Here is a 23,033-nt window from a genome sequence, read left to right as displayed (position 1 = left end):
CTCCCTTAAAGGAGATGAGATCCTATTAAACACGTCAGAAAGACAAAATGCCTGACTTTTTGTGTAATGAAAATGTGATCGCTGACGATGTCCAGTCTGTGGATTGGTCCTTCCAAGAAAAGAAGTCAAAAAGCAGGTTCTTAGTGCCATGTTTCTTTCTTACTGTTTTAAGGCCTTTCTCACAGTAAATATACATCTTTATACAAATTGCTTTATATGTCCACTTTTTACTCCTCCTTCCTGCAAAAATCAGACCAGGCAGAAAGGTAGACTTTTAAAATGAACTAATTTGAGCACCAAACCTTTTTTTTTGGGTGGGTGGAAAAATTCTTTTGACACTTGAAATTCGATTTCAGAGCAAGCTGCTGTGAAACGTTTCTCACGTCACATATCATGACATCATCCTTCATTGTTAGTTGGGGATTTCTTTGAGGGATGCCGCCACTGCTGTCATGTTCTCAGTTATTATTTTGCTTAACCTCATTGTTTGCCATACTTCCCATGGATCGTGCTACCATTTCTCATGCGGACTGTTTTGTGAGCTGATGGTGAGGCTCGGACTAACTCTGGATTTGCATCTGTGTAGCTTTTTCATGAAGAGCTGGCCTTACAGTGGGTTGTGTGCAGTGGGAGCGTGCGGGAGGCAGCCCTGCAGCAGGCCTGGTTCTTCTTCGAGCTGATGGTGAGCAACCTGGAAACACTTTGCTTATTGTCTTAAAATCTGTAGTTTAAAACACGAACAGCAGCAATTGAGCTTCCCTCCCTCTTCGTTTCTGTAAGTGACTCTGCTGTAATTTATATTCCTATAGGTGAAGAGCATGGTGCATCATTTGTATTTCGCTGACAAACTGGAGGGTTCACGAAAGCATCGTTTCCCTGAGCGTTTCATGGATGATGTAACTGCTTTGGTCAGCACAATTGCTGGTGATATAGTCTCTCGGTTTCAGAAGGTAATGGCAAACAATTAAAGTGAGCCCAGGTCAGAACTGAGGCACCAGACCTCATGTGTATTGTTTGCTGGTGCCCATACCAGGAATTGTCATTTGAACACATTATATTACCATGCTACTGCTCAGTGTGCTCTTTGTCATTTTCTTTCCTATTTTTTTTTCCTTTTCTCTAGGATACAGAAATGGTTGAAAGGCTCAATACCAGTCTTGCATTTTTCCTCAATGATCTATTGTCTATCATGGACAGAGGATTTGTTTTTGGTCTTATTAAGACCTGCTACAAACAGGTGAATGCAGATAGATGTTATGACTTAGCTGTGAACTGTAGCATAGCCTATTATTCTAACTTTCCTTGGACAGACAGTGAAGTATGAACACAGAAATTTTCTATTCAGGTCTCTAGAGCAAGCCAGCATACCTGGTGGTTTGGAGTTTACACCCCTCTGATTACACTCTTACATGTGAATTAAGCATAACTCCCTTGGGCGAATGGACGTGCAGCAGGAAGGAGGAATTATTCCCTCTGCTCATCATGTTCAGAGTAACTGAACCAAAAATTGTAGGAGGTTTTGTCAGGGAACTCAGGCTACCATGTTTTTTTCAGTGGGCCTGTCAAGCTTAATCAGTAGCAGCACAAAGTAGTAATGTGGATTTGATCGTTTAATGATATCAAGTTCTTCAGTTCTTGCTTTGGAAGTGGTTTTTGGGAGCAGTGATGGGACGGGGGAGCTGGGGCTGCCTTTATACTCTGTTTTGGTGCTGACTGCAATCTTATGGGTTAAACTTGCCAGGTGTCAACAAAGCTCTATACCATACCGAACCCAAGTAACCTGGTATCTTTGAGGCTGGACTTCCTTCGCATCGTCTGCAGTCACGAACACTACGTGACCTTGAATTTACCCTGCAGCTTGCTCACACCACCTGCATCTCCATCACCATCTGTGTCTTCAGCAACGTCTCAGGTACCCTTGTGACAGGGATCGTTTGTGAAGATGCAAGTTGAGCTCTGGTCTGAGGCTTAAATCATAGGAGGCAAATGTATCACCTGCATTTTCAGTCTCTGGCTGCTAGTATTGGAAATGTTTATTTAGAAATTAACTTCATTCAAGAAAGAACAGGTGAACAGCTAAGAAGTGCACAAACACAGCTCTCACTTGAAAGGCCCCATTGCCAATGACATGCTGGGGAAAGGTTGTGGTGGAGGGATGTGGGTTATGTGGGGGACAGGCTCGGGAAACCGTACAAGAGTTGCTGGCAGTTTGGGTGATGTGGCTTTGGATACAGCAATCTTGGTTTTACTTCTTCCTGCAACATCTTGAACCCATATGTGGGTTTCAGCAATAAAAGCTGGAATTATCTCTGACATCCAAACTTTGAATGTTGGAGGCAAGCATAAGAGTTTTTCCTGCCATGTAGATTTTGACTTACTTGGTCTTATAATGTAAAAAAATAAAAGCCACAGCCATATGCCTGTAGTGTCCAAACATCCTTCTGTTCCTAGGTACATAGCCCCCTATTATGCGTGAATGTAAATGAGCTATTAAAAAAACTTCGTGCAGTGTTACCCTCTTCTTAGAAAACAAGGGGCTGGCTTTCTGTGCACCGTAGTAATTTGAGTTAACAAGTATGTCATTCGATTGGATTAATTAGTTGAAAAATTAAGTAAACTAAATCAGATTAAAGTGTTCTTAAGGCTGAATAAAAGCATCCATACCTGAGTTAAAAGTTTAACTAATCCACTTTTAAAGGTTATTTGGCTTAACTTCCCTAAGGCCTGCCCTGTAGGTGAGAAGGCAATAATGACAAACAGAATTAAGAGGAGAGCTAGTAAGCTTGGATGTAGTGTAAATAGATGTGCCTAGATCCAAACAAAAAAAAAAGTGAAAAGGTAGTTTACGTGGAATAGTCTTTAATTCTGAAAACTGCTTCTGATATGTTTTGTAGACTTCAACTCTCTGTGTTCTAAGGGGTCTTATTATGCATCTTCTGAAACTTGATTTTTTTTTCCACAGAGTTCTGGGTTCTCCACAAATGTCCAAGACCAGAAGATTGCAAACATGTTTGAATTGTCTGTGCCTTTCCGCCAACAGCACTACTTGGCTGGGCTTGTGTTAACAGAACTGGCTGTCATTTTAGATCCTGATGCAGAAGGGTAAATCTTTACAATTTTTTTCTCCCAAGAGTTTTCTGTAATTCCAAGTAAATGGTGGATAACAACCAGGTTCTGGCCTGGCCAGAATTGATTTATATTGGTGAGCTGAGAAGGTGAGAAGCCTATTATTTAACTCTGAGAATCTTCTTTCTCCATGCCCCTTGTATTTCTTACTTCCTTACCACTGACGCTGTAAACATGATTCCAGTCACGTTTTTCCAGCTGAGAAAGAGGCAGAGAGGTTCCTACTGGAGCCCCCAGCTGGCCACAGGGGCACCTCTGGAGCTCTAAGAGGAAAACAGCTATTCTCAATTGTAACAAACAGATAATTCTCAACATTTAGGAAGTCTCTGGTGCTGGTGGTTTTAAATGTTGTAATGCATTTTGCCTGTGGCCCTACCAGCTCTGTGTAAACATAAATTATGCATCAGTGAGACCCCTGTGGGTTACATAAATAGATTAATAGAGTCAAGCACGCAGAGTTAGTCAGTGACTTGCCTGGGTTGTGCAGCAAATAATTTTCTGAAGTAGGAGTGTAGCCTGTAGTCCTGACAGCCAGTCTGTTACTTGTGTTATTTAGGGCTGTATTCTGCCTTACCGCTTTAGAATGGATTTCAGTGGAAATTATTGATTGCTTCTGCAGTCCTAAGTTCTCTTGCAGCCATTTTCTCAAGGTGGACCCAGAAATAATCAGCAGAGTCGACAAATACTGATAATTCATGGGTAATTCTGCCCCTTTACAAAGTGGTGTCAGGAGTTAAACATTAATTCTGTTTTCTGTTGGAGAAGAAAGTGATGCCATAAATGAGAATATTTTCTTGTATATGTACATAACACACTGTAGTCCCATTTGTTTGGTCTGAAATGGGAAAAGCACCAAATCTTTACCCATACACCGTCTGCAGAAATCCTTTTTGTAGTATAGGGACATCCTGCTCCCTGGTTAGAAATCAGGTCCTGTCTCTGTTCATATTTGCTCACTCTTCACAAACTTTCTGTTCTCACATACCTGCTTCTTGAGCTCTCTCATCTTGATATTCTTAACCCTTAGCTCGGACATGGATGGTAATCTTTGCCCAGCAGCACAAAGGAGCTGTCAGTATCATCTTGCTCATCTCCCCTGGGGAGACAGCTCTTATCGCTAACCCTGTGTAGACAGAAAAAGTCCACTGGTAGTGGTTCAGCTCTGGAGATCGATTTTGACCAAAGCCCCTGAATTTTGGTGAAGATGTGTATCAGTAGTGCCTTCATTTGTTACGATTTTCCAGAATGACTTGTAGTTTGCAGCCTGTTATCTGTTCTCAGGGTTAAACCTTCAGCCTTTTCCTGATAGATGCACCATGTGAAGGATGTCATTCTGTTAAAATCTACTCTTCCCATGTCTGTGAAGAGTTCTAATGGTCAGATAGGATCATTATCAGGTTATTAGTAAAGGATGTAGACATGCTTGCCATTAAAATGTTTTGGCGACCCTTGGAAAAAGCTCACAATAGTTCTCAGTTGCATTATCCTGCAGCAGGAGTGGAAAGGGATGTCCATCTAGTTGCTTATTGCATTAGAGCTTTGCCTTAGGTCTTGATAAGTGGTGCAGAGACTTATATTTATTCTCTCCCTGCTCTTTTTTGTTCCATTAGCAAAATATGTTACGTTTTAGCTCGCCCATTTTATAAGAGCTCCTTGGATTCCCTTGGACAGAAAAGCTTGCAGTGCCCTGTTGCCTAAAGGTGATGCTTTAGTTAGACCCCTCTGTGCTAGGTGTTGTGCAGTAAGAAAACATATTACAGTCCTCCTCCAGAGCACTTGCAGTCTAAAAGATGAGACAGCATGTGGATGTGACAAAGCAGTCTAATTTGACAGTTGCAGAAGTGGAAAACAGAGAGTGAGGTCAGGCAGATAGAGCCTGAAGAGATTTTCTCTGCTATCAGTGCTGTGATGCTTTGATTATTCGAGCATAATAATAATTGTTGCTCATTTCATAGTGCCTACATTGCCCATAATGAGCAACGTTACAGGTCAGAAGTGAGAAAATCAAAAATTGGCCCTCAGTATTCACTGACAAATGTCATTTTTCCAGAAGCGTGTGTTGTTGACCCAAATTCATGCCAGGGCTGAGAAGTCAGAGGGGCCGGCTGGAGGGTGGCAAGATCGATTCATTACATTATCAGCCAGAAAGATTAGCAGGTCACATTTCCTCCTCGATACAGATCAATCTACCACAGTACCTGTTCTGTTCAGGAAAAGGGGAAAAATATCCATGTAGCCCCAAGTTTTAATGACATTGCCTTGTCTGAATGTGTTTTCCCTGTACGTAGCTCCATGGCCTGCAGGATAGCTTCCTTTTAGCTGTTCACACGTGGCCTAGATGCCACTCCTTCAGAATAACACACAGACTTCTCTTTAACCTTAATTTGAAGGAGTCGGTCAGTTATATAAGCATTTCCTTCCTAGTTTAAACGATAAACAGGATCTCATTGACAATGCAAACAAGCAATTGTAGGATTTATCTCAGCTTGATTAAAAAAAAAAAAAAAAAAAGGCAGAAAGAAGTATAGCTTCAACTAGCTAATGACCTCCTAACCTCTGCTGGTGTCTTTATAATCATTTTAACCCCCCGACAACCCAGTCAGAATCTCTCATCTTTTTTAACCAGAACTCAACTCTACTTTTCAGGTAAAGTGGATACTGCCTGAAATTCGGCCCTTGTTTTAATACCTCAGGTTTGAACACTGAAGCTTATGTTTTGCTACTGCATAATGTATGAGCTTCCTTGGCTGCTTCGTGCATGGGGTAGAGTTGTCTTCCTGGGCTGGTTTGCCTCCAGAAGCAAATAGCCATAGAGACACATGCTATTTGCTCTGGGAGAGTTTTGCCTCTGTGTGGTGGCTGAGGGGATTGAAAGGGGCAGAGCGAGTTCTTGAGAGATTCAGAGGAGTTTGTGTTCACAAGCCATGAGCACCACGTAGGCTCACGCAAGGTGTCCTGCAAAAGGGAAGGGTGCTGGGGTTCTGCCGTGATTTGTATCTTAATAATAGGGAAGGCCACTTCTTGCTGTTTTTTCCTTCTACCCCTCCATTTCTTTGACATTTTTAATTCAGAGTTACTGATCTGTATGTAGTCTACTGTTTTGGCTGAATAATTGCACGGGGGTTCAGGGAACTGAGACAAAAACTTACTGATCATTTGATAAAAGCAAAGTTCTGTCTTAGGAGGGCTTTTCTCTGTAAATAGTGTTAAATAGAAACAAAAAAAGAACACTACAAATAGTTTCACTAAACCCACTGTCCTCTCAAGTTTCTCTCCCTGTCTTCTCTACTCCCCAGGTTCTCCTAACGTTTTCCAGTTGATTCAATCCTTCAACATAGCAGAAGTTGGGGCTTTGTTTTTGTATGGAAAATATGAGTGTTCACATTATATTGCGTGTGCACCTCAGCAAGAGATTTCTGTACATTTTATGTGGCATGGGCAAAAGCCAGCCATTTGTAAAATCCAGGGGAGATCAAAGAATACGCGTAATGGCGGTTTAAGTGAAGTTAAAAATAAAAACCGGGATTTTTTTTTTCTTTTTTTGAAACCTCTCAGTTGCAAAGTATAGTTTGCTTTGAAGGTATTAACTAATCTGTGTGACCCAACTCTCTTTTAACAGTTTATTTGGATTGCATAAGAAGGTCATCAATATGGTACACAATTTACTGTCCAGTCACGACTCGGATCCACGGTACGCTGACCCGCAGGTAAAGGCCCGGGTTGCAATGCTGTACCTACCTCTGATTGGCGTGATCATGGAAACCGTGCCTCAGCTCTATGACTTTACAGGTATTTTACGTTCTGTGCCTTGAATATTCATCTGCTCACAAGATTTGAGTGCTTTTTTTTTCTTTCTAAAATTGAACAACAAATCCCTTTGCTGTTGGATGAGTTTGTTTGTATTTCTGAAGTATTCGTAACTTTGACATGTTTTTGAAACCACACTTGCAAAATATATCCAACAGTATATCCAAGTTCAACAACTGAACGCTCAAAAGCTGCATTTGCCTACTTGTTTGCATGAAGTGAAAAACTAGCAATGCATTTTAGTTGCCATCTGGCTGTTGTCTGTATGTGCCCAGCCAGCCTCCCTGCTCTGACCGGCTTTAGAAGTCATTCCATATACTGTACAAGTCTCAGAAAAATTACAAAGGATAAGCAGACTGTGCTCTATCAGCAGCTCGTTTCAGGTGTGCTTTGCACAGTGTCCTGCAGAACCCCAGAGGTGGGATGCATCAGTTCAGGGCAAGGGAGTCTGATCTAGAGTAATTTCAAATTGGGAGTCATCGCTGTCCTTTGGGTTTGATGACATAGTAAAGCTGCAAGTAAGGATTTGGAGTGGAGTATTCAAAGTTGTAAAAAGTCTGTTTTCAGAAGGGTTCTAGATACTGAAGTTGTGTAAGTTGCATTTGAAGATGGTTATTTTCTTTGCTTTGCATAACCTCATATAACAGTCAGTCCTGTATACTGCAGGACCCTATCTGTGAGTGTGATGATTTTCAGTTTGCATTTCCAGACAGTTCAATGAAACGAGTGTTGGGGAGAGCCACTTTGAATTTGGGGATTAACTGGGATGCACATGTTTCTTGGCAGAGAGTCACAACCAGCGAGGGAGGCCAAGCTGCGTCGCTGTTGATGATTATGAAAGCGAGGGTGGCAGCATGATAAGCCAGACAGTTGCCATGGCCATCGCAGGAACATCGGTCCCTCAGCTCGCCCGGCCCAGCAGTATTATACTCGCCTCATCGGTACAAAGCTATCCTGCCTATTCCTTGACCCTCAGCCTGTGTCAACAAGCAAATATTTACACATGCATGCCCTGTAGGGCTGATCAGTGAGCGGTAGGGACTCATATCAGTTTGTAGATTTGGGTGTCACACAGGGAGACAGAGGGTGAAAGACAAGTGGGAACAAATCACGTTTGCATGTTGCCATGCCATTCTCATAGGGAGTATAATGAAATGCCAAGCAGGGATAAAAATCAACAAAGGTCAGAAAATGGAAGCATTTGCTGATAAAGATTCTCTTTTTCTGAGACAATCTGATAAAAGGTCCATGAAGTGCAATGGCCATTATAAGTTCTAAGTGAAAGATCTAAGTCCCACCTAGTTTAAGACATAAATGGGTTATTTCCCTTGTTCTCTGCACAGGGGAGGGAATCCCACAGATTCCGGTAGCAAGCAGGTCCTTCCATTTCTTTACTCCTGCCTCAGGACCCCATTTTGCTGGTACGTGCACTCAGAGTGAAACGCTGTTCTGGATGAGAGAGACCCAAGTACATACATGAGAAAATGAGTGGAGCTCCTCTGCCTACCTGTTAACCTGCTGCATGTTATTAAAGGCATTTTGAGGGATGTCGGTCTTTGCTGGCTGAACAGAAAGACATTCCTGTAACATGATGAGTTTGCTTCAAACATACTGTGGCAGCTCCTCTGAGCTGTTAGATTGGGAAGGAGAAATGTGTATCCCCTAATTGTTAGTAAAAAACATCTATTCACTTTGTGTTCCTATCTGGTAATTATTGAGGCCAGAGTGGTAGCTTGTGAAGATCCTTTTAGTGAGGATTCAAGTGTTTGGACATGAAATCCAGTGTGGCAAATGTCTTGACCTGTCTGTTTCAGAGTGGCAGGCAGCACTCCACCTTCTCAACAGAGTCCAGCCGCAGCCTTCTGATCTGTCTCTTGTGGGTGCTCAAGAACGCCGATGAAAGTGTCTTACAGAAGTGGTTCACAGACCTGTCAGTATTGCAGCTCAATCGCCTCCTGGATTTGCTTTACCTTTGCGTATCCTGCTTTGAGTACAAGGTACTGCTATTTAAACCTTGTGAAGTTTCTTCTAAGGCTTGCAGGGGAACTTTACACTCCAGTCCTTTGCACAACTCCAGAAAGGCATTTCCTGCTCTCCCCAAAGTATTTCCTGTAATCTAAATCCCAAGGCTAAGCATTTCTCTGTGCAACCTCTAGCCTTCTTCCACGTTCACTTTTCAGCCATGTAAGTGTGTCTGACTCCTTCCATTTCTTAGGCAGTTTCTGCTGTTTGCCACTCATGTGGGAACTGTTGCAGGGAAAGGGGATAGCTCTTGGTCATTTTGCTTGCTCTGTTGACGAGAGCTTTCCGTAGTGATGCTGGAGTCTGGGTAGATTATCTAGCTAGCAACTAAATCTGTGTTCCTTTCTTGCTGTATGTCTTCAGACAGGAAAGATATTTTGAGATGTTATGCTTAGAAAATAACCCAGGTTGAAAGACTCTTTCTTCATTGTCATTTGAAACTTGCAGGGCAAGAAAGTGTTTGAAAGAATGAACAGTTTGACATTCAAAAAGTCAAAAGACATGAGAGCCAAACTTGAAGAAGCTATTTTGGGAAGCATAGGGGCAAGGCAGGAAATGGTCCGAAGAAGCAGAGGACAGCTAGGTAAGTAAAGATGTCTTCTGTGCTCTACCCTTTTTCCAAAAGCCACTACTCCCATCCCCAGTGATTACTTGCATATGTCTGTGGCGTGGGATACTACCCATCAAAATCTGCAAAGAGGCCCTTAGAAAATGCCATTTGTAGTGTGAAGCATCCTTCACTGGGTCTGCAAAATCTCTGCTCATTTTTTGAGTTCAGTCTGCAGACAGTTGTTACTAGATTGCTTTGGTGTATGCATGATCATATCTTGTTTATGGGATATTCTTGCCTGAACTTCTTTCACCATAAGCATTTTTCAGGACCACCTTCTAGTATGTCCTGTGCAGGGATCAGAGCGGAAGACAAACTGTCTGATCCATCTGAAAACATCTGGATATTTGTACTAATTTCGTGAGACTTGAAATAGTCAGTAGTTAGCATAACATTCATCTTGTGATGATGCAACTTATTTGTTTGGGAGAAAGAAGGGCCAAGGGATTAGGACAAGAATCAGAACTGGCCACAGGCTTCCTGATACATGTTAGCCCTTATTATGGGCTACATTGAATAAATATTTTAGAGGCATAATTAATGAATCATTTCAGAGAGATGGGGACCTTTGTACTTTTTTTTCTTTTTTCCAAATCTGGCCCTCATTGCCTTTATCACTTACCTGGGGCATTGCATGGTGAAATTCCCCTGCCCTCCCAGCAGTGACAATAAAGATAGAAAGGCTGTAAAGTAGGAAAGGGGGGGGGTCTCAGCGCCATCGTGGAGACGCTACTGTGTGTCGGCTGAGGACAGCAATGTCACACTGCAGAGGGTTGCCGTACATCGGCCCCTTTTGTAGCCCAAGGAAGGTGCTTTTCTTAGCAGCCCTGATAGCTACCTCCCTGATTTGAGTATCTCAGCAGCCTCTCTCTGTTAGCTCCGTAGCGAGCTGGTTTGTGGCAGCACACAGAGTGGTCTGTGTTGTTCGTTGTTCTCTTGGATGAAAACCACTGCAAGTGAAGTTGTCTCTCATGCCACTTAGCACTGACAGAATTAGAGGCTGTATAAACATCTTGGGTGAGTGCCACGGCCTTGGGCTCTAAGAAGTTATAGTTTGCTCTCAGCTGTCATTGTGAACAATCTAGAGTTGCTACTCGTGCAAAAAAATTAATATTAGATGACTGCTGTTGTTTTAATATTGTCCCACAGAGAGAAGTCCTTCTGGGAGCGCATTTGGAAGTCAAGAGAATTTGAGATGGAGAAAGGATATGACTCACTGGCGTCAAAACACAGAAAAGCTAGACAAGTAACTCGGCCTTATCCTTCTACTTTCACAATGTCACACTGCCTGTGGTTATGCAGGGTCTCTTTCCCCATAGAAGGTCAATGGCAGCAGTCCACTGAGCTCTCGTGTGAGCACGTTTGGGCTCTCAGCTAGAGCAGGGCTGGCAGTGTGCAAATAACTTTTAGTCTAACACTGCGCCGTCTAACTCTTTTTCACTGTCCCTTGGTTTCTTAGTATTTTAAAATGAGATTAAAAAAGACTGATACAAGTCCATTGCCTTCTTAAAATCCTGTAGTAAGCTGTAATTTAGAGAGAAATCCATGAACAATAGTCACAGATAGCATATATATCTCATGTCATATTTCCTTTATTCCATAAGAGCATTCTGGAGTTCTCAAAGCTCACTTTCCTTTCCTGTCCTAATCCATCACTTTGATTGTTTTTCCACATGTGCTGTGCTTTTAGAAGCCACAAACCAGCCAGGTACTGTAGCATTGGTGTGCAGTTCTTATAAATTGCTATTTTGTACATCTGCAGACTCAATCATCACAGCCTTGTTTGTGATGCTTGGCAGAAGTTTTCAGTGTGTGTGTGCAACTGGTTGGAATGAGCTCTTTCTGCTTACTACACTCATTTCCTTTAAAATTCCCTCTCTTGATGTGGTTTAATCCGGAGGGCTCAGGAGTTGTGTTTGAGCTTTGCTGTGCTTGTTTTCTGTTTCCTCAAATTGCAACCTTCAGTCTCCATCCTCCCAGCAAAAGAATTGTTCCTAGTCCTAGGAATGCAATCCTAGGGATCCTTTCCCAAGGGAAGCTCTGAAGAAACTGGGGAGCGGGGTCCTCAGAGCCAGCGTGGAGATCAGGCCAAATTTTATCCACAAAGACAGAATGATGCTTCCTGGATTTGAAAGTACATCTTCACAGCTTCTAATTGCTTTGTCCAACACAAGAGCACAATCTCTTGTTACGTCAAGTAGTGGCTTTTTGTCCAAGACAAAAAACAAGTCCGGTTGAGGCATCGGAAAAGCCAAACGACCAGTGTGTTTCAACCTGCTGATGAAGTGGCGTAGGTATAAATCCCACCATGGTACAACTCCAGAGCTGTGGGCAGAGTTGTACCGGAGTAAAATTTGGCCTGCAGAAGTCACCAGTTGCTGGCACTGGGTCTGAGCCCCTCTCCTCTTCCCAGAAGGACGTCATGTTAAACAGCTGTGGAATGCCACAACGATTAAAGGATGGTATCTCGCCCCTAAGAAGAATCTGCTCAGATAACTCTGGAAACCTGCTTTGTAACCCATGCTTGCTCAGTGTGAGCCTAGAGCCATCACACCCAACTCCCCCGGTAGCCGTGGCACTGCAGGTGTGCCTTGCATGCATAGGTCTAGCCTGACCCTTTGAGATATGCCAAGCAAGACCTGTTTCACAGTGAGAAATTGTGCACAGCTAATTGCAGGTGGTATTGTTTTATGCAGGCGGTACAGTTTTATATAGGGCCATGCCCCAAGCCTTCATATTCTGGAGTCTGAAGAGCAGATAATGAGTGTATGGCCCAGCTCCCAGAGGAAGCAGTGCGGGGCAGGGTTGCTGCAATGCCAGTTCCAGGAACACTTTCAGCTGAATCAGCTGAGTCTTTAGTGTGTATTCTGCTAGGATTTTGTCAGTTCTCATGGGTCACACCCCCAGCGTTATTTGGCCTGGCGTGAGTCTGTCAGATGGCACCTGCGTAGGGCGAGCTGTCGTTGGGCTCTGTAAATACACTGCTGGGTCCTTGCCAAATGCAGCTCTTGTCACTGAAATTAGGAGATTCCTGCTGAATTCCTGGGACCCTTGGTGTGAGTTGGTGTATGAACTTCATAAGCCTTTTGAGAAAAGTGAGTGCCTGTAATTTAACAGCAAAACTGTGTATTTTTTTTTGTTCTTGGAGGGGAAGATATTCTTCAAAAACTGTAACATAATGTAGCATAAAAAAACAAAGATCACACCTTCACAGTATGCACTCTGTACTACAAGCAGTTTAGCTGCTGGGATCAACAGTGCATAAATACCAGCTCGTGTAGCACCACCTTGTGTCCATAGCCTTTAACGTGAACCCATACGTTCTGTCCCTGGTTGTGCCGTTGCATGCCTTACAATGCTACTAAACCAGTTTTGAGTTGGACTTCGATTCTAAATTGTTGTTGTGTTCCTGGGAGAGCAATCAAGTGTCAGAAAGTAGTGTGATCTCTGCTGAGCATGATGAACGTAAATCATGTGTAAGTTTGTAAATGTAAAAAAGCAAGTCCTTCTTCCTGTCCTCTTAATGGGCGCATAAAATATCCTTGTAGTGTTGTCCAGTATAAACATATGCATTGTAACCAGGGGCTTCCTGCTAATGAGAAAATATATTTGAAAGGGGAACATGCAGGTTTATTTCTTAAACAGGAAGTAATTTTATTGCTTTCTTTTCTCTGAATAGATCCCGGGCAGAGATAGAACATGAAGCACTTATTGATGGAAATCTTGCAACGGAAGCAAATCTAATTATTTTGGATACGCTAGAGATAGTTGTGCAGGTAAGGATGATAAGAAAATAGAGATGTAAGAGCATTACGATCACCTGGCCAGGCAGCAGTTCGTTAAACAAAACCTTCCTGCCACTCTAATTGACTGAACGATGTCAGAACTGTTCAAGTCCATTGCACCGGTGCAGGCAGGGTTTCATCCCAGTTTCATGGCTTTTCCAGGAATCCCAAGGTTGCACCCTGCATCTGAACCACCCCCCTAGAGGATAGCTACTTTCTTTCCCTCTAGTATAGCAAGGTCCCAAAGGGTCAGAGCCTCACTGGATGGAAAGCACCATCATTCCCAAGCTTCAGCTCATGGGTCAGGTTTTCATCATCTGGGTTTGATTCAGAAATGTGCCTGTTACGCAGGCCCAGCTAAGTGAGTAATTTCTCTATGCCTTTTTTTTTCTTGGCAGAGTTCTTACTGCCCCGTCAGGAGGCTTGCTTTTGCTCATATGACTCTTGATTTACTTTTGTCTGCAGACTGTTTCTGTGACAGAATCCAAAGAGAGTATCCTGGGTGGAGTTCTGAAGGTGCTTCTGCATAGCATGGCCTGCAACCAAAGTGCACTTTATCTCCAACACTGCTTCGCCACACAGAGGGCATTGGTCTCAAAGGTGAATTCTCTGCAGATGCTGTAATGTATCCAGAGCATTACTGATGGAGGACAGGGCTGTTTTTTTCTTTTACATTGGTGTCATTTCATCAAACATTTATTGTGTTGTGCAGTACTAATTTTCAGGAAATGGGGTCTAGAGGTGGATAAAACCTGAATGGTTTTCGTGGTCGGTGCCTATATCTTTGCACTTTGCATTTGATGGCTGTGCACAGAGGTGCAGTTCACAAAGGCTGAGTGTGCTGTAGGTTCTTGCTGGCAAGCTATAAGTGGACAGAGGTACTTGGCCAGTAGGCAGCACAAAGAACAGGTGGAATTAAGGATGACTCTCACTTAGAATTGATCATTTATTTTTTTATTGGGACCATAGTTTAAACAATTTATCTGTTTCTGTAGATACACTGGGAATAGCTCAAAGTTTTAAGCCTGAGTTTTTGGAATTGATGTAAATCAGTCCAAGGGTGGAGCACAGTGTTTGGGGCGGTATATAAAATTATTCGTCTTCCTGTGCTGCCAGAGACTCTGCTTTTGTCTAACTGTAAAAGTGAAGTGACTCAAATTAGCACAGTTCCCCTCAAACTAGAGGATATTGGACTTCATGTAATGCTGGTGTATGCTCACTGCTGAGGATCACCGTGGCAGTTTTGTACAAGTGTTTGTTTCTGTCTGTCCTGGCAGTAGTTTTCTCATGTGCTGTTTTTCCAGTTCCCTGAGCTGCTGTTTGAAGAAGAGACTGAGCAGTGTGCAGATCTGTGCCTGAGGCTCCTGAGACACTGTAGCAGCAGCATCAGCACAATACGGTCGCACGCGAGCGCCTCGCTTTACCTTTTGATGAGACAAAACTTTGAGATTGGGAATGTGAGTATCCCGCCACCCTTTGTTAGGTTATTACATGTAAACTGGTTGGGGCTGCTGGGTGGATCACTGTGTATTCATGTGAAAGAAAGGCTGTTGGAGAGCTTATCATCTAGACAAGCATGAAAATGAGTTAGAAATACTGGGATTTTGTTTTTACTCAGATGTTGGTAACCTCTAATCAGATCTTGTTTTGACTAACCCATGTGTGCTTCAAAGTGTCAAGAAAATTCTCAGCCTTAACTCTTCCAGTTGGTGTCTTGCAAGCACCCATGTAGCTGTGTATCACAAAGGGTTCCCCCGTGCACGCTTTGATTACAGTCCCCTGTGCTGAGCAGCAGAGCTGGAGGGACTCACTCCTTCTGGGCCCAGGGATAGGTAGCAGTGAGTTCACAGTAACACCAGGTTTTAGGCTAGATCAACCAAAAAGCAAGTGTCTGGAATGAAGACTGTGTTCATGAGAGGGGTTTGAACATCATCATGTTCAGGGTGCTTGAGAGAAGAGGGAGAAGGATGGAAAAACAAAACTTGAACAACCTTCTCCTGGAAATAAATGAAGCTGTCATCAGATTATGAAGTTAATAGCACCAGAAATTTAATTTAATCACTACTCTAAGACAGCCCTTTTCACAAAAAAAGTTTTCTTTTTTGCATTGGGTGTGTGTCAGTAGGAGGGTACGGTGCCCACAGTACTCATGTTGCAGCAGACCGTTGTGGTATCTCCAGGTTTTTAAAATACACTAACAATTTCTCTGTTGCAGAACTTTGCCAGAGTGAAAATGCAGGTGACCATGTCCCTCTCATCCCTGGTGGGGACATCCCAGAATTTCAATGAGGAATTTCTGCGACGTTCCCTGAAGACTATTTTGACGTATGCTGAAGAAGATCTGGAACTCAGGGAGACAACGTTTCCTGATCAGGTAAAAGAAATACCGCAAGAGAAGCGGCATGTAGTTCATTAGCAGGCTGGTCTTAAACTTCTTGTTCTACAGCTGGAATTTGCATGTATTCCCAGAAGGAGGTACATTTTTTTTAATGACCTGAGTACATAAAACCCAGGTCCTTGATTAATTCTGACAGCAAGGTAAACACACAAAGGTTCAGAGCAACTCTGGAACCAACATAGCAGTAAGTAGCTTGATTCCCATTGCCAGTTCATTACAGCAGTATATATTTTTTACAGGTCCAAGATCTCGTGTTCAACCTCCATATGATCCTCTCTGACACAGTTAAAATGAAGGAACATCAGGAAGATCCAGAAATGCTGATTGACTTGATGTACAGGTAGAGCTCATAACAATTGCACAGTAGGGACAGTAGATGTCAGTACTCACCTGGTATTTGAAAAAGCTTGGCACCTACAGCACTTCTCTATTTAGAGCATCAAGTGCTGTATTGCTGTGAACCTTGATTATGCGTGTTCTGTTATCAATTATTTTACTTTGAACTTAAACCTTTTTTGTATTGCTTGCCATGACTCACATTTCACTTGAAATCAACACAGCTAATTGCTGTTGGTTTTGGACTGAGATGTTGTTCATTTGAGCCCTTACAAAGCATGGTTTGGAGCAATTACACAGCAGTTCCCGGTCTCAGTGCTCATGGACAACTGTGCACCTGTCTGTTGTGTTTCACTGTGATGTTCTTTGGTTTTGTATGGCATTTGTGGAGCTTATTGCAGATAAAGGTATTTTCCATTCCTAAGTAGTTTCTCACAATCTTGTCTTCCACCTGAGCAAAGACATCTTTCACTGCTTGCATCAGGAAAAACTTAAGAACCTCTCAGGACCTACTTGAACAAAAGGCTGAAAAGTGGTGGTACACGTGATGGTCTCCATAGGCAAATATATTCCAGAACCATGCTAAGAATCCAGCCACCAAATTGTGTGGCATCATCTGCACAAATGGTCCTGAAGGTTTCTTAGAAGGCAGAGATTTTGTCATAAGCAACCTGGCAGGTCTGCTCCAATAGTCCCACACCTCTGGCTTGCTACCGATCTCCAAGTGAAATGTGAATTTTGGCCGAGAGTTTCAGCAGTCACCCTTAAAAGCATTTTGCCATCACTAGGTAGCTCCAGTTACTTGCCCACCGGTAACTGGCTGAGAAATCTGTGAAGTAGTTTAGGGTAATTTCCATCTACACAGCTTACTATCTCATATATTTCCAGGTAGCCTAGCACTGAGGATGATTGGTATTTAAGCAGAAGCAACTAAATACTAATTGCAAAGGGCTTTTTTTTTTTTGTCTTTTTTCTCTCACTTTTTTTTTTTTTTTTTTTTTTTTTTTTAATTAGGATTGCAAAGGGCTATCAGAATTCCCCTGACCTGCGCTTGACCTGGTTGCAGAACATGGCTGGAAAGCACTCAGAGAGGAGCAATCATGCAGAGTCAGCCCAGTGCTTAGTCCACTCCGCAGCCTTGGTGGCTGAATACCTAAGCATGCTTGAAGACCGGAAATACCTCCCTGTAGGGTGTGTTACGTTTCAGGTAGGAGTTGTCCTGTTTTTGTATTTTTAGGTTCTGTCATTGCTGGTAGGATGGAGTATCTCCTATATGCCAGATACTGCTGTGCCTAGATACTCATGCTGCACTTACTCGGTTTATTTTGGGGAGAATGCATTACAGCAAGTTCTGAAAATCTTTTTTTTATGCTTAAAGGCTGTCTTGGTTCCACTGAGTAGGCTGAATGAATCCAGTTCTTTTTATTTCTCCATATAAGTTGTCTTTTTTTACCCTCTGTTTAGTCCAGCCTTTGTAGTGGGTGCAATTGTTCTGAAGTAACTTATGCAGTTGGTTCTCGTGACTACTACCATTAGGCAAGGCATCACTGAGCAGAGCAAACAAGCACATACTGAGCTTTGAGCATGTAGGTGGTCCAGTACAATCAGCTTTAGCATGTGCTGAAACGCCCTGCTGATTTGGTTCAGAAGGAAATGACATAAAATGCTCGTGAAGCTCATATTTGATTGAAAATCAGCTGGCTTTCAAAGTATTGATCGTTATTTAAATTGAGTTAAATATTTTATCTACATTATTTCTCCTTAGAACATATCTTCTAATGTTTTGGAAGAGTCAGCAGTTTCTGATGATGTTGTATCACCAGATGAAGAAGGTATCTGTTCTGGAAAGTATTTTACAGAAGCTGGTCTGGTGGGATTGCTGGAACAGGCTGCAGCATCTTTCTCCATGGTAGACGACTTTAATTTCTTTATCTGTCTCCTTCAGCAATCTTATGTTGCTGGGCAATATACTGGAAAATGTTTTCTCTATGAGGCTGTATAGCTCTATTGTAGCTGTTTAATTCGCATGGAGCATTGGGAGTTTTGGCTGTTCAAGACAGCTCAGTTTGCCCTCTCAAGTAAACTGCAGTGAACGGAGTCTGGAACCAAAGAGGGCTTTGTGTGCTTCCAGCATCTCTCACTTCAGCACTGCCCATTTTGGAGTTCACAATAGCAGAGAAAGGCCATACTGTTTCTCCATCTATTCGAAGAGAGTGGGCTGAGAGCTTTGTGTGAGCAGTGTTAATGAGCTAGTGGTAGTGTATCCATCTGAAACGAATGAAAGCAAGTGAGTTATTTCCCACAGCACAATATCAAATATTCGGTGGGTTTAAGTACAAGCAGCTATAACTCCAGAGCAAAGACTCAGAACTGATGTTGTGGGCAGGCTAAGTTTTATGATGCAGTGTCTCTTTTTTATGAGTCACCTCCACTAGAGACATCCTAACAAAACTTCACAAAGCCCATTTCATGGAGTGCCAAAAGTGGATGTAGAAGTCCCTTAGGTTAAAGATGCACTAAACAGAATGAGCTGTGTTGTGCACTTAAGCTTCCATATTCAATTTCCATAGATGTGGTTAGAATCCTGTTTAGCTTGTGCTCTTGTGCATATATCCAACCAAAATAACCCAATTTTATTTCTTTCAATAATCTCATTTACTAGTAGCAATGTGTAATGCAGACTTAATTCCTAAGGCAACTGGGGATTTTATTCCATGTATGGATGGATATATTTTAAGAAAAGGTACTGATTACATCACAGTGCCTTTTGGTATGCAAGTCGCCTTTGCAATCTTGCCATGTAAATGCTGGGAGTATGTTTCACTCTTGCTGTTGAATTGCTGGAGGAATCTGATGGACGTTATTTTTGTAGGCTGGCATGTATGAAGCAGTTAATGAGGTTTACAAAGTCCTTATTCCTATTCATGAAGCTAACAGAGATGCCAAGAAGCTATCTACTATTCATGGTAAACTCCAAGAGGCATTCAGCAAGATTGTTCACCAGGTAATGGTTTGAACTTTCCACTGTAATGTGAATTGCAAAGAAATTTCAAATGCTTAGTTCAAATAAAAACTACCTATCAAGGAAAAAACATTTTAATCAGATTACACAAGAACTGTCAAATGGTGATCCACAGTAAATACAAGGGATTTTTCTCCCTCTGTACATTTAACTTGAGAAGCGTGAGAGAACATAAAATACCTACTTTTATTGTAACTTCAGAAATATCCAAGAGTTAAAAATTCCAATCATCTGTCAGTTTATCCTTTCAGATATTATTTTAAAATGTGTTTTGCATGCTGTATTTCTGGAAAAAAAAATAATTAAAAATTGTATTTTACCTTTAGCCTGGTAGGTAACACTGAGAAATGTTGGGTTTTTATCTGTCTGTTCAAATGGTGACTAAGCTGCTGAAGGAACCTTTCTAAAGTTAGACAGTACAAAACCCACCAGCTTAAGTGCTGAGTATTTGATGAGAGATGTCAGACATTATTAACTCGCACAAAGCTCAACAGACCTCAGCTAAGCAGGAGATGAGAGCACATGGCAACTTTCTAGAAGCACGTGTTACCTTCTAGGAGAGGCCTGTTGGGTGCATGCCTTTCTTGCAGGCGGGCAGGTGCTCAGCAGACCCTCCTCCAGGACATGCCAGTGCAACTCTGAGTCCCCCACCCCAACCAGCTTTCTGGTTGTGAACTGCTGGGTCACTGTTGTCTGTTGGTGTGGTTACCCTTATGCTAACATCAGCGCCTCAATAGGTGAAGATCAATGCATCAATTTCGTAGAATCCACCAGGTCTACAGCAGCTGAGTGTCTGGTTGTTTTCTCCATGTTCTGACATTGCTGGATTTGTAAGGTTAAATGAACAAATGAAGGACAATCATTGAGTGTCATTCTGGGCCAGAAGAGGTTGTTTTGTTGCATGATGTCTTTAAATGAAACCATTTCAGGTTTACAATACCTTATATTGATGGTCATGTTTTGGCCTTTGAAACTTTTTTTTTGGTTTCTGTGACATGCGCTTTTTACTTTTTATTACACAGAGTACTGGCTGGGAGGTAGGTAACTCCATTTTAGTTAGTAAAGAACACTAATAGATTTATCAGATGACTCACGCCAATGCTTGCCCACATGTGCTAGTTGTGGGTATTTCTGTTGCTGTCTGCTGTTAAAACTGAATTCATTAACCAAAGAAATACCAATAAACCAATTGTGGTTGTAGTAGGAAATTCTTCATAAGAAGCTGTAGGTAGTGCATGGATGCTGATGTGTTCCACTAATGAGGTTCTTTGGTGAATGAGCCACTGTATCATCACTAGTTTGTTTTTATAATTCGTTATATTTCTTTTCATCAGCATTGACACAGAATATCATCCCTTCATACCATATTTTCACCCCATCCACAGGGGTCGATTTAAGCAATTATGCTCAGAGGTACTAAAAAACAAAACTGGTTTATTGCATGTGCAAATCGTATCCCAGACAATAGGCGCCTTCATTCTATTCATTTAAGAACAATCAATTTGTTATGTAGCTTTTTTCTGGCAGTAAAATAGCTTGGTTGTGTTAACTGGAGTCAGTTTTGCTGCTTTCATTTTTGTAGAGGCTGTTTGTTCACATTTCTACAACATACACCATGAGAACCACACGTTGGATTAAAAATATAAGCAAAGCAGTCATCTTTGTCTGAAGTTGCACCCTGCACAGCGAGTCTAGTAAATCAGGCCCTAGTCCAGTTGACACAGTTGGTACATGAGTGTTGAGAAGTCCTAGTAGATATTTTGAACGTTTTGTGAATATGATGATACATTATTTGCATAGACTTCAGCTGCCCAGTTAATCTCTTATTTTCTGCAAATCGGGCGACTCAGTAGGAGCCATCTCACTCCACGCTTCCAACACAGGAGAGCATTTAAGACCACACTTCCTGAACTGGGGCCAAGATCAAAGTTCTGTTGCATTGTGTGACATAAATCATTTGGGCTGATGATGTCCGAATGACAGTTGTTGAATTTTGGCCTAGCAGTAGCTTAAATTAACCCCCAGCACTTAAGGGCTGGTCCTGTAAATTGTTTGCTTATTCCTGTGAGAGGTCCCAGCAAGTGAAGTGACACAGCAAACCGCAGTACGTGTTGTAGGAATGAAAATGACACACGTTCAATACCCGACGAACGTGGAGGCCTGTGAGCATCTTTTTTGATTAGTCTGCCCCTAAATCGACCCCTGAAGAAAATCCTGTCATTGGTTATGATTCTAACATCACTCAGTCATGTTTTATTGCATGGTAAAAGACACCCATGGTTTATGTTCTCGTCTGTCATCGTGCTCTTTCATTGCCACATTTCTGATCTTTGTGCTTTGTAGCTTCCAGATTTGTTGCATGTGTTTTCCTTTTCCCTTATTTTTAAATTCCTTAATTGATGCTCACCCTTTTTTTTTGTTTTAAAATTTATTTGCTGCCAATTTGCTGCTTGTTTGTTTTTTGGAATTTCCCTAATTAAATACTTTCTGTTTTCTCCTCTATCGCCCTGGTTGCTGACCCTCCTCCCCACTCTTACTATTGTCTGTTGTGGTAAGTTCCTACTTGTGGAATTTTTTTTTTTTTTTACTTTCTCCCCCCCCCGCCCGCTTTTTGTTTTTTGTTTTACTCTGTGAAAATCCCAATTTAATTTTACCAACAAGCTATGCCAACAGCAGGATTCACCCCTTGTGTCACGGGAAAAGCAGTATTGCCAACTACAAGCCCGTGTCCTGAGTCTGACACCAATGCAATTCTGAGACCTGCTTCACAATACCAAGTGGTGGGTTTTTGTTTAATAAATGTTGAATTCTTTTTGTTTACTTCATAATTAGGGAAATTCTGAGGTAAAAGCTTTTCATGCTTTGCCATGAGAATTCAAAAATGTGTGTTTTTAAAATATGCACAGTGAGGTTGCCTTCAATTGCAGGACTCCAGGAGTGGTATTAAAAAAAAAATCAATATTGAAAGATTTGCAATAGTTGGCAACACTGCAAAGGACCTTGGGTTAAAATTGAGCAAGAAAATATAATACTTGGTTTGGTGCAGGTGGCTGGATGGTGCATTCTGCACAGTGTGTATGAAGGAAGGGGTTGCTTTCCTTCATACATACTTCAGGCTGGTTCTGCCCCCTGGCAACTGCTGTTGTGGTGGTCTTGGTGGAGAAAGCGGATGATAACTCTTGGGTCCGATTTTCCAAATTTTGTTGGCAAAGCTTCTTGTGTGTATGCAAGAGATAGCTCTAAAACTTTATTCCCAGCAATTTTGAAAGGTATTTACCATGCATAATAACAAATCATGAACCTTCATATATCATGGTGGCTGTTTTCTGCTCTGCCAGTTCTGTAATGGCTATTCAGTGTTCACCTTCATTCTCTTCTCCTCCCAAAGACCTATTATTTTTCAAAAAAAATAATAGGAAATAAAATGCTTTTAATATTTTCTCCCTCATATCTGCATTTTTAGCTCTTTTCAGAAACAAGACCATGGAGTATATTTAGGTGACCAGTTTTGATTTCAGTACTGTGATTACAGAGACTAATTGGCTAAATTTCAAAGACAAGCTGCTGGTGAGGATTGCAGAGCCATCCCATCCCTAACTCCAGGCAAGAAGTGGAGCTCCCCTCACCTCAGGCAGCTCCCAGCTCCTGAATGTGTCTGCGAGGCAGGGATAGCCCGTGGGCCTTCGCTCACCCTGAGAAGTGTGTTTCAAGTGCAGGTCCCCAGGCTCGGCCACAGACTGGGAAATTACCTGGGGCAAGGAAGCAGGGGAAGGAGTTAGCCAAGCCAACCCTGCCCGCTGTTGCAGAAAGCTGGTAGGTGAGGAAAGCAGAAGTTGTGGTGTTGGCCCAGGGCTGCTTGGTTTCTCCCCAGGCACCTGACGTTCACGCTGGAGGCATTTCTCCGTTGTACCTCCCACCACAGACCCT

The 23,033-nt window shown here is 42.3% G+C and overlaps 1 protein-coding gene across 8 annotated transcripts in view; it reads left to right on the top strand.

The window, feature by feature from the left end:
• DOCK7 (dedicator of cytokinesis 7) overlaps window positions 1-23,033 on the top strand; it is a 99,400-nt gene that overhangs the window by 67,150 nt on the left and 9,217 nt on the right. For 4 of the 8 annotated variants that reach the window (XM_035564354.1, XM_035564358.2, XM_035564359.2 and 1 more), the window contains 18 exons: window positions 587-682; window positions 810-950; window positions 1,124-1,237; window positions 1,742-1,912; window positions 2,963-3,102; window positions 6,746-6,915; window positions 7,720-7,874; window positions 8,748-8,930; window positions 9,403-9,538; window positions 10,715-10,811; window positions 13,245-13,341; window positions 13,816-13,950; window positions 14,655-14,807; window positions 15,566-15,724; window positions 15,988-16,088; window positions 17,099-17,291; window positions 17,850-17,993; window positions 18,957-19,088. In XM_035564354.1, the coding sequence (XP_035420247.1) occupies window positions 587-682; window positions 810-950; window positions 1,124-1,237; window positions 1,742-1,912; window positions 2,963-3,102; window positions 6,746-6,915; window positions 7,720-7,874; window positions 8,748-8,930; window positions 9,403-9,538; window positions 10,715-10,811; window positions 13,245-13,341; window positions 13,816-13,950; window positions 14,655-14,807; window positions 15,566-15,724; window positions 15,988-16,088; window positions 17,099-17,291; window positions 17,850-17,993; window positions 18,957-19,088 (2,517 nt within the window). Of the gene's footprint in view, window positions 1-586; window positions 683-809; window positions 951-1,123; window positions 1,238-1,741; window positions 1,913-2,962; window positions 3,103-6,745; window positions 6,916-7,719; window positions 7,875-8,747; window positions 8,931-9,402; window positions 9,539-10,714; window positions 10,812-13,244; window positions 13,342-13,815; window positions 13,951-14,654; window positions 14,808-15,565; window positions 15,725-15,987; window positions 16,089-17,098; window positions 17,292-17,849; window positions 17,994-18,956; window positions 19,095-20,128; window positions 20,144-23,033 lie in introns of all 8 variants that reach the window. The other 4 variants (XM_035564357.2, XM_035564353.2, XM_050712194.1 and 1 more) reach the window with 2 other exon arrangements.

This window comes from Cygnus atratus, chromosome 8 (genome assembly GCF_013377495.2).
Source record: "Cygnus atratus isolate AKBS03 ecotype Queensland, Australia chromosome 8, CAtr_DNAZoo_HiC_assembly, whole genome shotgun sequence".
NCBI lineage: Eukaryota > Metazoa > Chordata > Aves > Anseriformes > Anatidae > Cygnus > Cygnus atratus.
This window is presented reverse-complemented; position numbering and strand designations above follow the sequence as displayed.